At 35.4% G+C, this 15,292-nt stretch overlaps 1 protein-coding gene across 1 annotated transcript; it reads left to right on the top strand.

The window, feature by feature from the left end:
* Positions 1 to 6,718: 6,718 nt before the first annotated feature.
* On the top strand, positions 6,719 to 11,920 carry LOC132565526 (beta,beta-carotene 15,15'-dioxygenase-like). The gene is made up of 2 exons (XM_060230175.1): positions 6,719 to 6,856; positions 10,436 to 11,920. Exons 1-2 carry the CDS (start codon positions 6,719 to 6,721, stop codon positions 11,918 to 11,920), a joined length of 1,623 nt encoding a protein of 540 aa, XP_060086158.1.
* Positions 11,921 to 15,292: the final 3,372 nt, after the last annotated feature.

Raw genomic sequence — 15,292 nt, 5'->3', positions numbered from 1 at the left:
TTTTAATGGTATTTTTTTCAAAACTTGTATTTGAAAACTAAGGTACCATTCTGAATAATGAAGACAAACTTGGTTTTTAGACCTATTGCCATCATGATTTGTCTGTCGTCGTGCGTCGTTAACTTTTCACATATTCGACTTCTTCTCAAGAACCACTGAATGGATTTTGACCAAACTTGGCACAAAGCATCCCCATGGGAAGCCGCTTCAAGTTTGCGAAGAAAAAGGGTGTGGTCCCAATAGGGGCCGCAGGAGGGGGAAAAAGGGGGTAAAATTAGGTAAATCTTTAAAAATCTTCTTCTCATGAACCAGCAGTCAGATTAAATTCATATTTGATATTTAGGGTCCTTATGGCAAAGTCTACAAAGTTTGCGAATGAAAAAAAAATCGGGGCAAAACGTCCCCACTAGGGAGCGTTCAAAAAGGTCGAAAATTCAACTTTGACCGATTTCAACCAAATTTGGTAGACAGGATCCCTTAGTGAAGGACATATGATATTATGTTGAAAAAAGTGATTATGTCCCCTTTGGGGTCCATAAGGGGTGTAAAAGGGGCCATATGTAAAAGCCTTCCTTAAATGACTTTTTCTCAAGAACCAGTGGATGGATCTTGACCAAACTTGACACAAAGCATTCCCATGGGAAGCCGCTTCAAGTTTGCGAAGAAAAAGGGCATGGCCCTAATAGGGGCCGCAGGAGGGGGGGAATAAGGAGGTAAAATTAGGTAAATCTTCAAAAATCTTCTTCTCATGAACCAACAGTCAGATTAAATTCATATTTGATATTTAGGGTCCTTATGGCAAGGTCTACAAAGTTTGCGAATGAAAAAAAAATTGGGTCAAAAACGGCTCCACTAGGGGGCGCTCAAAAGGGTCGAAAATTCAATTTTGACCGATTTCAACCAAATTTGGTAGACAGCATCCCTTAGTGAAGGACATATGATATTATGTTGAAAAAAAGTGATAATGTCGCCTTTGGGGTCCATAAGGGGTGTAAAAGGGGCCATATGTAAAAACCTTCCTTAAATGACTATTTCTCAAGAACCAGTGGATGAATTTTTACCAAACTTGGCACAAAGCATCCCCATGGGAAGCCGCTTCAAGTTTGCGAACAAAAAGGGCGTGGCCCCAATAGGGGAAACTTGATACGAATGTTCTACACAAGGTCCTGGCAAGTGTTTTAACTTTTTGGGGTGATTCAATATCCAAGATGGCCACCCTGGCCTCTGTTTGGCTAAGACATTATGGACTTCCTCTCAAGAACTATTGAGTGGGTCATGTTCAAACTTGGTACAAATGTTTTACACATGGTCCTGCACAAGTGTTGTTACATTTTTGCAACATTTTAAAATCCCCAGATTATTGACATATATTCCTCAGGTGACCGTTAAGACCCCTTGGGCCTCTTGTTTACAAACATTATTAGATCTTATTATTCGCTTTGTTTCAAACTTTATTAGAAATTGAATATAGTTTTGTTTTTAAATTTTTGAGATGGCACAAAGAGTTGTAAGCATGCTGAGATAACAAGATTTATCTCCTGTGACTTCTGATATCCAATGTGTGCAAACTTGCAACTATTGATGTCAATTAGGTACAATGGATGCATTTACAAAACAACAGAGTGTACCTGTATATACATATATATATCAATATATATTTTCATATTATATCAGCTACAATAAGAAAAAAATATTTAAAACATTCAACAGTTAAATTTCATATTTGATTGAGATCAGTTATATTTAAAATGAAAATTTCAGAAATAACTTGTAACAGGTGAACAATTTTGATTATTAAATTGATATGATTGAATTATTTTCATTTTGCGTTATTTTAGTCACTAAGATGAAAACTAGGTAATTAAATTACATTTACCTAATAAGGAGTCATGATTGTTCAATTGGTTAGAGTATGAAGATCTTGTATGTGTTGTTTGTTGCTCCCTACCAATTAACATCTTAAATGTGTTGTTCTGTACTCCCTACAAATTAAGATCTTATATGTATGGTTCTGTGCTCCCTACAAATCAAGATCTTATATGTGTTGTTCTGTGATCCCTACCAATTAAGATCTTATATGTGTTGTTCTGTGCTACCTACCAATTAAGATCTTATATGTGTTGTTCTGTGATCCCTACCAATTAAGATCTTATATATGTTGGTCAGTACTCCCTACCAATTAAGATCTTATATGTGTTGTTCTGTACTCCCTACAAATTTAGATCTTATATGTGTTGTTCAGTATTACCTACCAATTAAGATCTTATATGTGTTGTTCTGTGCTCTTTACAAATTAAGATCTTATATGTGTTGTTCTGTGATCCCTTCCAATTAAGATCCTATATGTGTTGGTCAGTACTCCCTACCAATTAAGATCTTATATGTGTTGTTCTGTGCTCCCTACAAATTTAGATCTTATATGTGTTGTTCTGTGATCCCTTCCAATTAAGATCCTATATGTGTTGGTCAGTACTCCCTACCAATTAAGATCTTATATGTGTTGTTCTGTGATCCCTTCCAATTAAGATCCTATATGTGTTGGTCAGTACTCCCTACCAATTAAGATCTTATATGTGTTGTTCTGTGATCCCTTCCAATTAAGATCCTATATGTGTTGGTCTGTACTCCCTACCAATTAAGATCTTATATGTGAGGTTCAATGCTGCCTATCAATTAAGATCTTATGTGTTGTTCTGTGATCCCTACCAATTAAGATCTTATGTATGTTGGTCAGTACTCCCTATCAATTAAGATCTTATATGTGTTGTTCTGTGATCCCTACAAATTAAGATCTGATATGTGTTGTTCTGTGATCCCTACCAATTAAGATCTTATATGTGTTGTTCTGTGATCCCTACCAATTAAGATCTTATATGTGTTGTTCTGTGATCCCTTCCAATTAAGATCTTATATGTGTTGTTCTGTGCTCCCTACAAATTAAGATCTTATATGTGTGGTTCTGTGCTCCCTACAAATTAAGATCTTATATGTGTGGTTCTGTGCTCCCTACAAATTAAGATCTTATATGTGTTGTTCGGTGCTCCCTATTAATTATGTGTGTTTCATTTCTCCGTACCTGCACTGGTTTGTGTTTCTCAAATAGCTGTGATGCATATCCGTTTGAGCTGCCAGTGTTGCATCCTTTGGCTTTGACTTTAACCCGAAATGTTCTAGATGGCAAGTGATTGTGATTCTACAACAGACCACATCTTAAAATGACTGATAACAAGCTTCAACCTAGCAAAAAGACCACTCATATCACTGAACTCCTTGAATGACTTGATTGAGAGTCATTTGAATGCATTAGCTTTTAGGACAGGTGAATGACTTTCCCGTTTTGGGCCATCCATTCTTTCCTGCCCGTTTTGTATCTCTGGTGGGACTTTACTGTTGAGATAATTTAAGCACAAGGGTAATATTCATTATTAACAATGAACTTATTATAAATTACCGATTAAGTTTAAATAGAGGGAACGGTAATGGCGGTAAGGATTAATTTCATGGTAAAATGTTTTTTGAGAAATATAAAGTGATCTACGTTTAGCTGTCCTATAACTGACAATTATCCGACACTCTGGACAATAAAAGTGTATCCATTTTAATTTATGTCCTGTTCGAAGTTGCTTTGTGTCGCCTGGGCCCTTCTGGAACCTGACATATTACGGTAGAAGTCATTCTTTACATGTCATCGCAGAATTAAAAGCAGAATACTAGTAAACCGGCAAAAACTATCAATGTTGTATGTAATCTGATTTGTTCCTGAATCTGTGTGTCACGTGATTTCTGTGTCTGTGCCAGGTAACGTAAAAGATCACTCTACGTGTAGTTATGTCCCTGGTAAACAATAGCAAAAACATTTGATGATTTATTTTTAACTTCAAACATTTTACTAACACAATCTCCAAGACATCTACAATTATTACATAGCGTTTAACCACGTGACCGAGATACCAGAGAAGGTTACAATAGTATATATTTGATAATACGTAAATACTAATACAAGAAGTAGGTGGGGTCAATAAGTAAATTAAGAAAGTGTGAATTTATTTAGATTTTCAATGTGCAAACATGATGGGGAAAAAAATTGGTTCGTGTTACATATGATGACCGGTATTTGTTGTTCCGCAGCGAAATACCAATAATTATCGTTAATTCGGCCGCACTGAATGTAGTACTAGTATGGTTGCGAAATAATAAAAATGTGAGGTATAAACAAATGGTTTGTGCTACATTAGAATTTAACGTGTTCCAAATTATACGAAAGACACGCAAGTCAATGCCATATTACAATATCTCTCCTGAAATTGTGAAAGCAACACAACGAAAATTTGCCGCATCGTTGTATTTTCTGGAAAAGACTTCAGGAAAAGACCAAAAACACCCAATGTCCACTCATCGACAGGAAAAGATCATTTCAATAACGGGGAAGATATATATATAAACAATAACGGGGAAGATATATATATATATAAACAATAACGGGGAAGATATATATATATAAACAATAACGGGGAAGATATATATATATAAACAATAACGGGGAAGATATATGTATATAAACAATAACGGGGAAGATATATATATATAAACAATAACGGGGAAGATATATATATATAAACAATAACGGGGAAGATATATATATATATAACAATAACGGGGAAGATATATATATATAAACAATAACGGGGAAGATATATATATATAAACAATAACGGGGAAGATATATATATATATATATATATATATATATATAAACAATAACGGGGAAGATATATATATATAAACAATAACGGGGAATATATATATATATATATATATATATATAAAATAACGGGGAAGATATATATATAAACAATAACGGGGAAGATATATATATATATATATAAACAATAACGAGGAAGATATATATATATATATATATAAACAATAACAGGGAAGATATATATATATATATATATATATGTATATAAACAATAACAGGGAAGATATATATATATATATATATAAACAATAACAGGGAAGATATACATATATATATATATATATATATATATAAACAATATCAGGGAAGATATATATATATAAACAATAACAGGGAATATATATATATATATAAACAATAACGGGGAAGATATATATATATAAACAATAACGGGGAAGATATATATATATAAACAATAACGGGGAAGATATATATATATAAACAATAACGGGGAAGATATATATATATAAACAATAAAGGGGAAGATATATATATATATATAAACAATAACGGGGAAGATATATATATATAACGGGGAATACATATATATATATATATATATATATAACAATAACGGGGAAGATATATATATATAAATAACGGGGAAGATATATATATAAACAATAACGGGGAAGATATATATATATATATATATATATATATATAAAATAACGGGGAAGATATATATATAAACAATAACGGGGAAGATATATATATATATATATAAACAATAACGAGGAAGATATATATATATATATATATATATATAAACAATAACAGGGAAGATATATGTATATAAACAATAACAGGGAATATATATGTATATAAACAATAACAGGGAAGATATATATATATATATATATATATATATATATATATATAACAATATACATATATATAAACAATAACGGGAATATATATATATATATATATAAACAATATCAGGGAAGATATATATATATAAACAATAACAGGGAATATATATATATATATAAACAATAACGGGGAAGATATATATATATATAACAATGACCAGTTGTTGTTGTCGTTAACCCACGCTTAAAAACTGAAAAACTTTATTTCAGACATACAGTTGGATTTTTTGTCTCCAGCATGTTACTGTTCATCTTAGAAACATTCGTTTGTATTTGTTGAGAATAGATAGAATAATAAGAAAAATGTATTTAAACATCTAAACGAAACATTTAATAGTATTTAGAGGTTTTGTATTGAACACCTCGCCTACACTATCTCTTGGTTACCTACACACAATGTATTAACGATAAAAAAAAACCCGTTACACAACATCATTTGGTTACACAACGTCCTGTTTGTTCACGGTTGGACCACGTGTTTCTTCTAGCAAATGGCATGATGGAAATCGCTCGGGTTTGGAGGGGAGGTATGGTGGGGGCTGGTGTTTTCTCGAGAATGCGTGCATTTGGGGTGGGGCGGGGTTGAGTTCCGATGGAAGAATTAATGTACAGCGCCTTATGTAAACATCAGAAATGTTATGGTTGACAGTCCATGTGAGGACTCGGAGAGAATGTGATATATAGTCGAAATCCGAAGGAGTGTCCTGCAAGGATACCGTAGCACGTTACGTAGATACGTACCGACAGAGCCAGGCAGGGTGGGGGAAGGGGAGGGGATACATACAAGGATAGGGACATATGGGGACATATAGTGTCTTATTACTGATATGTCTGTCCTTACGCAACCCAGACAGATTATACAACCCCGACCTACTCCCAGTTTATTGATAACCAGACATGTATATAACATTGATTAGGTAAGATTATGTCTAGTCTTTCTTCCTGCGGCAGACGTGACTGCAACCCCGGCTAAGGAAACCCAGTATGCAACAATAATTGCTAGCTATTCTATCAACAGCTACCTACTTTGAAAATGGAACATCAGATTTTCACAAATTTTGTAGTCATAATTTTTGTGACTATGAAAATTTTAACGGCAGAGATTACTGCGGACCCTGATCCTGGATTCGATGTTTTCTTCAAAACGAATCTAGCGGAGATGGAAAATGTTCCGATATATTTTGACAAACCGATTCCTACATGGCTCAAAGGAACACTGGTGAGTATTTCTGTGTAAAACCGCTTTCTCCTTACATTGTATCTTTAGATGTTTTGTATGTTACGTGGTTATGTGGTCTGTAAATTATACCATATAATATATTCCACCATTTTGTTTGTTTGTTTTATTCCACTTTTACAGATTCATCAATTGTTGATTCAAATCTTTATTTTCTACGTCCGTTCATAATGATCCAATTTAACTTATGATATGGCGTTGTTCGTCCGTCGGACAAACATTTACGTCCGGTTGATTTTTATCTCATAGTTCAATTTTTATTCAATTTCTCTGAAACTCGGTAGACCTTATGAAAACTCATTTACTTGTGTTTTCCTCAGCGGCATTTCTGATAAAATAACATTCCTTTTGTTCTTTTTCAACGTTTGAAACTTGCACAGGGAATCTCGCCCTCAGTTTTTGACAATCTCTTTGATTGTACAGTGTAATGTTTTTTTTTTTTTTTTAGTTCGTTAGTTTTTTTTCGTTTAATGAATTCTAATACTGTAATACGTATTTCACTTTAGTATGGGGCGGAGGTAGTGTTATATCCTACGTCATGCCTTTTCCGCATAATTATCCGAACTTTTGCAACGGCCTGTTCCTATGCTTCGAGACTGAATTTTATTTTTAAAAAAAACAATGTTTTTAAAAAAAAACATTTTAACAGAAAATTTCGAATTTAGAGAAATTCGGACACTGTAATGAAGTATTGTTTACCGCCATTTCACCTGTGCCTAGTACACAAACACCGATGTGTTTGTTTCGATAATGGTTCGTGTGACCCCTTTATTCGGGGTTAATGACTGGACATTGCTTTGGACGTGGTCAGACGTATACAGCATGTGGCCCCCTCAAATATAGTATTATCTCTTTGATTACACGTGAACTACATGGTCACTACGTCATTGGTGTTGGTTAGTAAACAGTTGTCAGGATTTTTAGAATTATATTCCTGGTGGCTGTCCCATCAGTCATTTTATCCTGTAAAAACGAAATACACGTATTACAGTCAACAGATTTATTAACAATTATTTTTGTCTTTCAAACTGAATATGATGTTAAAACGCTTGGTATTATATTCAACATGCTATTGGTTTCTATACTGTTTCTCTTCTGAAAGAAAAATGTTTATACTTTTTTTAAATGGGTCATCTTTAACATACACGCCACCTTCATAAAGATTGTCCCAAATTTTTTAAAATGTATACAAAGACTTAATACAAATACATTTGCACTGTCCGGTGTATAACTTCCGCTAAGAGAGATATAGGTAACGAGTCATGAGTTATGGTATTTACACTGTCCGGTGTATGACTTCCGCTAGGAGAGATATAGGTAGCGAGTCATGAGTTATGGTATTTACACTGTCCGGTGTATAACTTCCGCTAGGAGAGATATAGGTAGCGAGTCATTAGTTTTGGTATTTACACTGTCCGGTGTATAACTTCCGCTAGGAGAGATATAGGTAGCGAGTCATTAGTTTTGGTATTTACACTGTCCGGTGTATAACTTCCGCTAGGAGAGATATAGGTAGCGAGTCATTAGTTATGGTATTTACACTGTCCGGTGTATGACTTCCGCTAGGAGAGATATAGGTAGCGAGTCATGAGTTATGGTATTTACACTGTCCGGTGTATGACTTCCGCTAGGAGAGATATAGGTAGCGAGTCATGAGTTACGGTATTTACACTGTCCGGTGTATGACTTCCGCTAGGAGAGATATAGGTAGCGAGTCATGAGTTACGGTATTTACACTGTCCGGTGTATGACTTCCGCTAGGAGAGATATAGGTAGCGAGTCATGAGTTACGGTATTTACACTGTCCGGTGTATAACTTCCGCTAGGAGAGATATAGGTAGCGAGTCATGAGTTACGGTATTTACACTGTCCGGTGTATAACTTCCGCTAGGAGAGATATAGGTAGCGAGTCATGAGTTACGGTATTTACACTGTCCGGTGTATAACTTCCGCTAGGAGAGATATAGGTAGCGAGTCCTGAGTTATGGTATTTACACTGTCCGGTGTATAACTTCCGCTAGGAGAGATATAGGTAGCGAGTCATGAGTTATGGTATTTACACTGTCCGGTGTATAACTTCCGCTTGGAGAGATATAGGTAGCGAGTCATGAGTTATGGTATTTACACTGTCCGGTGTATAACTTCCGCTAGGAGAGATATAGGTAGCGAGTCATGAGTTATGGTATTTACACTGTCCGGTGTATGACTTCCGCTAGGAGAGATATAGGTAGCGAGTCATGAGTTATGGTATTTGATATAGCCGTATATTCTTATAAATGCTCTCAGTTTTCAATAAAGAGGTTTTGCGAGTACAACGCCAAACATTGAAATATCATATTCCTTAAAAGTTCTAAATATGATCAAATGGACATTTGTTACACCAAAACCTAATACAGATTGATTTTGAGTTGATATTCTTATGAAACAAACTATTCAAGGATTTCAAGTGTAAGCTTGGTGAAGCCTACTGTAGTGAACAACAGTGTGCCACTTCGGGACTTTAACCCGCAACCCATGGCATGTTATCGCTATCGATCGAGCGAAAGTGTTTCCTTCAATGCGTAAACAATAATAGCTACAGTAAGACTAAACCTACGGGGCATAATGAGAATTACTATAGATGTTAGTCTAAGATGGTACACATCAGTGCAGAATGTGACAGATACATTCACATAGATTGTAATATTTTATTGAAATTTTCTTAATTAAAAAATATTGACACTGGAGATATATGTAGTATATCAAATGTCTCATTCTTTGTTCAGTGTCATAAACAGAGGTTACACAACGAGTCGTTGTGGTGTCTTTCAAAAGTTACAAAAAACCTACAAAGTTAAGCGAATACTTTTTATAACCTTTGGGAAATTGCTAGTGAGAGTGAAAGAAAAACCATATATGACAACCACGAGTTTTTACCAGTTAACGTTTCTACCAGAATAAAAAGGCTATTGCGAAGTTTAATTGTCCTGTATCCACCTATGTTTTGTTACGTCACAAGTTGAAGCGTAATAAATGATGGTGCCTGTCGTGAAATACCGCTTATTAATTAACATGCAAAACTGAAAATGCCAGAGATGAAATCAAATTATTACTAAAACTATCGTATACTTTTTATTGTGCGGTCTTATTTCCGTGAGTGCGTAAAACACCCTTTTGGTCAAAGTTCATCATGTTAGCCAATCAAAATGAATTGAACTATTACAACTCGTGTGTTTAACATGTTTGTACAATAACTGAAATGCTTATTGATATCTCATGAACTGAAGATCAAATAAATCTCATTTACATACGTTTAGCAATTTTCTGACGGAGCTGTAATTGACATTGGGTTTCCTTTTTTGAATTATGACGTTATGACATCATGGCGTCTCGAGATAATGCGAGGATGTCGATATTTAACTTACAAGCAAGTCCGATAAATTTATGTAAGTGGGGACATTTTGGGACATATGTTTTGTATTAAAAATCTGGTAGATACCTTATACATACACATGAGTAGGGAAACTATACAAAATGTCTCTAATATATACAAAAATAGAATTATATTTCGTTATATTTCAGATCAGAAATGGTCTCGGCAGGTTTGAAGTCGGAAATCGGAGATTTGTTCATTCCTTTGACGCTTTTGGGAAACTTAGCAGCTGGATTTTCCCCGGAAACGGTTCAGCATTTTTCACCACAAAATACCTCCAATCGGACTTCTATAAAGATTCCGTTGACAAAAACGACATTGCGAGTTATCTGATGTTTGAGAGTGTAGTTCCAGAATTTAACGAGTTTCAAAAGTTGCAGGCTCTTGCGAGAGGAATTGACAATATGAACGTAAATGTTTACAAATTCACTGACCAGGAACACGGTAATATCAGCCAGTACGTCGTTTTAAACGACTTCTGGAAACTCTACCAGATAGAACCGTCTTCCCTTTCTACAATGAAGTCTATCACCGCAGCTGTTCCGAGTGGCAAACATTCCGGAGGATTCGCGTTTTTGAGCTTCCTGTCGTCTGCTCACCCACTTCCGGAAAGCGGTACGTCGAATCATTTTACATTTGTATCAAGCGTGAGTTTAATTCCCGGAATTAAAAGCAAGATTAGCCTTATCCGGATAAAATCAACAACAGAACGTGAATCTGTCGCTGAGTGGGACGTCGACAAAGTACCGTATATGCACTCATTTTCGGCGACGCCAAATTACGTCATAATTTTTGCTGCTCCTTTTTATATTAACGTTGAAAAAATCCTGCGCACTGCCGAACCATTTGAGAGTCTGGATTGGTTCGCAGACCAGGACACAACTGTTTATGTCATACATATCAAGACGGGAGAAGTAAAAACCATGAGGATTCCAAATGTCTTTACCATGCATCATATCAACGCTTTTGAAGGAGCCGACTCGAAGATTGTCGTAGATGTTTCAGCTTACAAAAGCCCTGCTTTTGTTAAAAATCTAGAAATCGCAATTTTACGGGACTCTAAAAGGCGGAATAATTTTGATGCCCATGCTATGGTGAAACGTTATGTCATTGACATTGAGAATAACCACGTGACCGTTGCAACATTTGAAACCAACGAATCAAACGGTGTTCTATGTGCGGACAAGCTGGATCTACCAACAATAAATGAAGAATATCGTTATCAAAACTACTGTTTTGTGTACGGCGTCGTACTAAAATGGGACAACACCCGATTAAGCCGTATTGCTATTGTTAAGAAGGATCTCTGTGGACAAAACCGAGACCGCATGTGGTTCGTACCTAACCATTATCCAGTAGAATCCTGGTTCGTACCCTTCCCGTCATACAAATCGAAAGGTGAAGACAATGGATACCTCTTAGTTCCGGTTTTAGATGGTATCAAGAAAAGATCCTATCTCGCGTTTATTGACGCAAGAACAATGACCACGACTCACATTGCTTATCTTCCTATCGCTATCCCTTTCGGTCTTCATGGACGATTTTTTCCGGAATTAGTCGATGTTCCTGGCGAAACAAAGTTTAACGGCGCGACTAAACGGAAGATTAAGTACAACTTGTTTAACGAAACATGACGCTGACATTTTTGGTGCTGACGAAGTACAAGTTAACTCTGTGATAGATTTTCCAGACGATATATTCTGACAGCGACAAGAATACATGTAATAAGAAATTATATTTCCTCTAACGTTCTGGAAAATATCCTCTTTGTCTGCTCCGTGGATATGAAAGATAGAAATGATAGCTTGTCAACACAATGAGAATGGAGCGAGAGAAAGTGAAAGTTAGCAGCATAAAGCCTTCCATCCGAAATAAACGATTTAAAAGCGTACATGCGTTTACAGTTTAACTGTGTCGTCTGATGCTCACGTGACCACATGTATCGCACTGTTATATTTCAGCTTTGATTTGTATATATCAATTGTGATGTCTTATAATTAGGTTTGGTGTATGAAAATGACGTATTTGAAAAGTGTCAACACTTAATTTCAAAAAGACCACATTTATTTCCGGAGGAAAACGTATTTGTGTAGTAGGACCTTTAGGAACCGAGAAAAAAAGTCCAAATATCGATCTAATTAAATTATATCTTTAAATTCCCATCGCTCTCTGCAGCATATAACAGAATTAAAAGTGAATTGAGAGACCCAATTAAAATTAATTGGTTCTTACACCTTTATTGATCACATGTAATACTTTTGTTTGTTGTTTTCGTTTTGTAAATCGGGTAGTTTATATCCCCAGAATTTGGTGCAATTTTTCAAAATAAAAGTATTTGTATTTGTGTGGGATTGTTTGTGTTTGTAACTTACTAGAATTAGTTTGAGCCAAACAGCACTATAACAGCAGAAAAGAGCCCCTCCATTATCATGGTTTTGTTGTGCGACTATAAACATGATTTATTCTACAATGATTACAAAAAAGTTATGTCATATTATATCCATCGCTTTTTTCTGCCCGAATTCACGAGTACATATCTTTTATCCCTCAAAATAAAAACAATAATGATTATATAGATTAACAAATAAAGGATGGTGTAGAATGATTATGACACACAAGAGAAATAGTAATACACCAGATGAGATTTACATAATGGTAGAGACCCTTTATGATTTTAAGTCATGATACGTCCTTTAACGTCGACTTAAGCAACTGAGGTCGTTTGTTTTCAACTATTACACCAGTTTTGTCCTTGATGATCATTTACTTACATAATTGACAAGGAATTGTAAAGGAATTACTTAATCAAGCGCAACATGTAGTGTTACAGTTAACTTTTTATTTTTTGTTTTGTCGGGTACAATCACGTCAGGTAATCTGGAACCTTCGGGTCAACATGACTGTATATGATACATTATTTTAATTTATTGATATTTTGGACATTGTACCACGAAGGAAGACATGTTTTGACTCGTGCCCTGTTCGGGCCTCGTACTCACAGTCGCCTAGCCAAGAAAGCCTTTAACTGCCACGCCCATTACATGACCAGTAACCCCAACCACCCCGCCCCATTCCCCATCTTCACCTCCGTCAAGATAGAAATTGTTTAGAAGAAATTCTCTACATGAATCATAATGAAAAAATTATTCAAATATAGATATATATGTATACATGTATATTATAGTAGGTTCCTTCAAGTCAGACTGGAGTGCCCACTTCGCAATATTGTTCACATCAGTATCTGACGAAGGTTTGGTTAATCATTAATGTACAGAAGCCACAAACCACAAAAGGTCGGCATTGAAAAAAATCCAGTTGAAACGAGCAAAGAATGGGGCGTTATTCTATGGTTGATTTTCAAAATTATCTTAGGGACACAACACTATGCGGCACAAATGCATTGAAGATGAGTGAATGCATAGCCACAGATTTTTTTTTGATAAAGAGGTACAACTCCATTTAAATAGGGTTGAAATGCAAAAGAAGTCCAAGGAGCACAACCTCGTTAGGTTCTTGGATTTCAAATTACACGTAAAGCAATTCTGTAAGAAAATGAGTGAATGCATAGTATCACAAAAATATGTTTATTTCTTTATGAAAAGGGGCATAACTCCCTTTAACATGGTCGATATGCAAAATCACTTCAGGGGACACAACTCCATATGGTACTGGCACTTCACATGCAATTTGATACACATTATAAACGTTTTTAATAAACTTGAAGCCTGTCCAGGTAATAAGAACTTTGGCCGACTAGGTAAAAGACGAGTGCGTTACCATGATTACGTCACCAGACCACCTTTATTGTTTTGTTAGATTCGTACAGGCTAAAACAGTTATGTAATCCTACTTTGATTGTTGATGTCTAATATTTATATTGCAGAACATTATATCATGTTGATTTAGTTGTAAAACGAACATTAAAAAAAAGAAAAAAAAAGAACTCAAACAACTATAAAAACACAATAAACTAGTATTCCATATGTTCAGCAAGCAAGTTTTATGACAGAAAGGCATCAAACAGTTAAACTTAATTATGCTACAAGAGAGACTTCTTGTAACTTCATCATGTATTATGTGAATGTGAGGGAAGGGACATAACTCTAACAGGTTTGGTTACATAGTGTATTAGAACGAATAAAGGACGTATGACATTTACTGTGTGTCACTGCTCTGATCATGAATCTTTAATCTATCTATCAGACATTGTGTAGTCAAAATCGCTAATTAGAGAGTAACTCCGAAAATCCGAATTTCTTAGGACCTGTACCGGACTCGTGATCACGTGATCATTTCGTTTGTATTCCGTTTCATTGTACTTTTGCATGAAATCGGGAGTTACTTTCCAAGGATTCCATTTTTTGTATATTTCACTCATCAGAAGTAGTGAGAAGTTCATTATACACGGCAGCTTTTAGCTTCGTTTGCAACTTTTCATAAGAAATTGTGAACAGTCTGTTTTTTCACGTGTGCGTGTTTTATTATTATTATTATCATTATTGATATAACAGGACATTTTTTTCAATGTTAAATGTTACATCATCATTACCTCACACAAATAAACGATGAAATTAATCCTCTTATATCATTGTTTCACTCTGCCAGTACATTCTGATCTCCCAGAGTTACTGCCCTCCGTTTCACTCCGCCAGTACATTCTGATCTCCCAGAGTTACTGCCCTCCGTTTCACTCCGCCAGTACATTCTGATCTCCCAGAGTTACTGCCTTCCGTTTTACTCCGCCAGTGCATTCTGATCTCCCAGAGTTACTGCTCTCTGCCAATTCAAGCTTGACAGCCGATGGGGACCGATAATGTCGAACTTAGATCCTCTATGAAATATCACTGTTTATCGTTAACACATTTCCCAGTTTTCCCAGTAATTTCAACTGGTTCACAGTTACAGTTTCGAACAATAGTTACGTGCAACAAACTGAGAACCGCTTTCACATTGACAGGTACGCAGTGCACTCTGGGAGAGACTGGCCATTGGAAAGAAGAAGTAAC

Source organism: Ylistrum balloti, unplaced genomic scaffold, assembly GCF_031769215.1.
Source record: "Ylistrum balloti isolate Yb309-2 unplaced genomic scaffold, AGI_CSIRO_Ybal_v1 Utg369724, whole genome shotgun sequence".
NCBI classification, from domain to species: Eukaryota; Metazoa; Mollusca; class Bivalvia; order Pectinida; family Pectinidae; genus Ylistrum; species Ylistrum balloti.
This window is presented reverse-complemented; position numbering and strand designations above follow the sequence as displayed.

What these genes read in the sequence shown, in the direction of transcription:
- LOC132565526 (XM_060230175.1), top strand. Translation starts at nt 6,719, where the DNA reads ATGAAAATTTTAACGGCAGAGATTACTGCGGACCCTGATCCTGGATTC. An exon ending in CATGGCTCAAAGGAACACTG is followed by an intron (nt 6,857 to 10,435) that starts GTGAGTATTTCT and finishes GTTATATTTCAG; the next exon opens with ATCAGAAATGGTCTCGGCAG.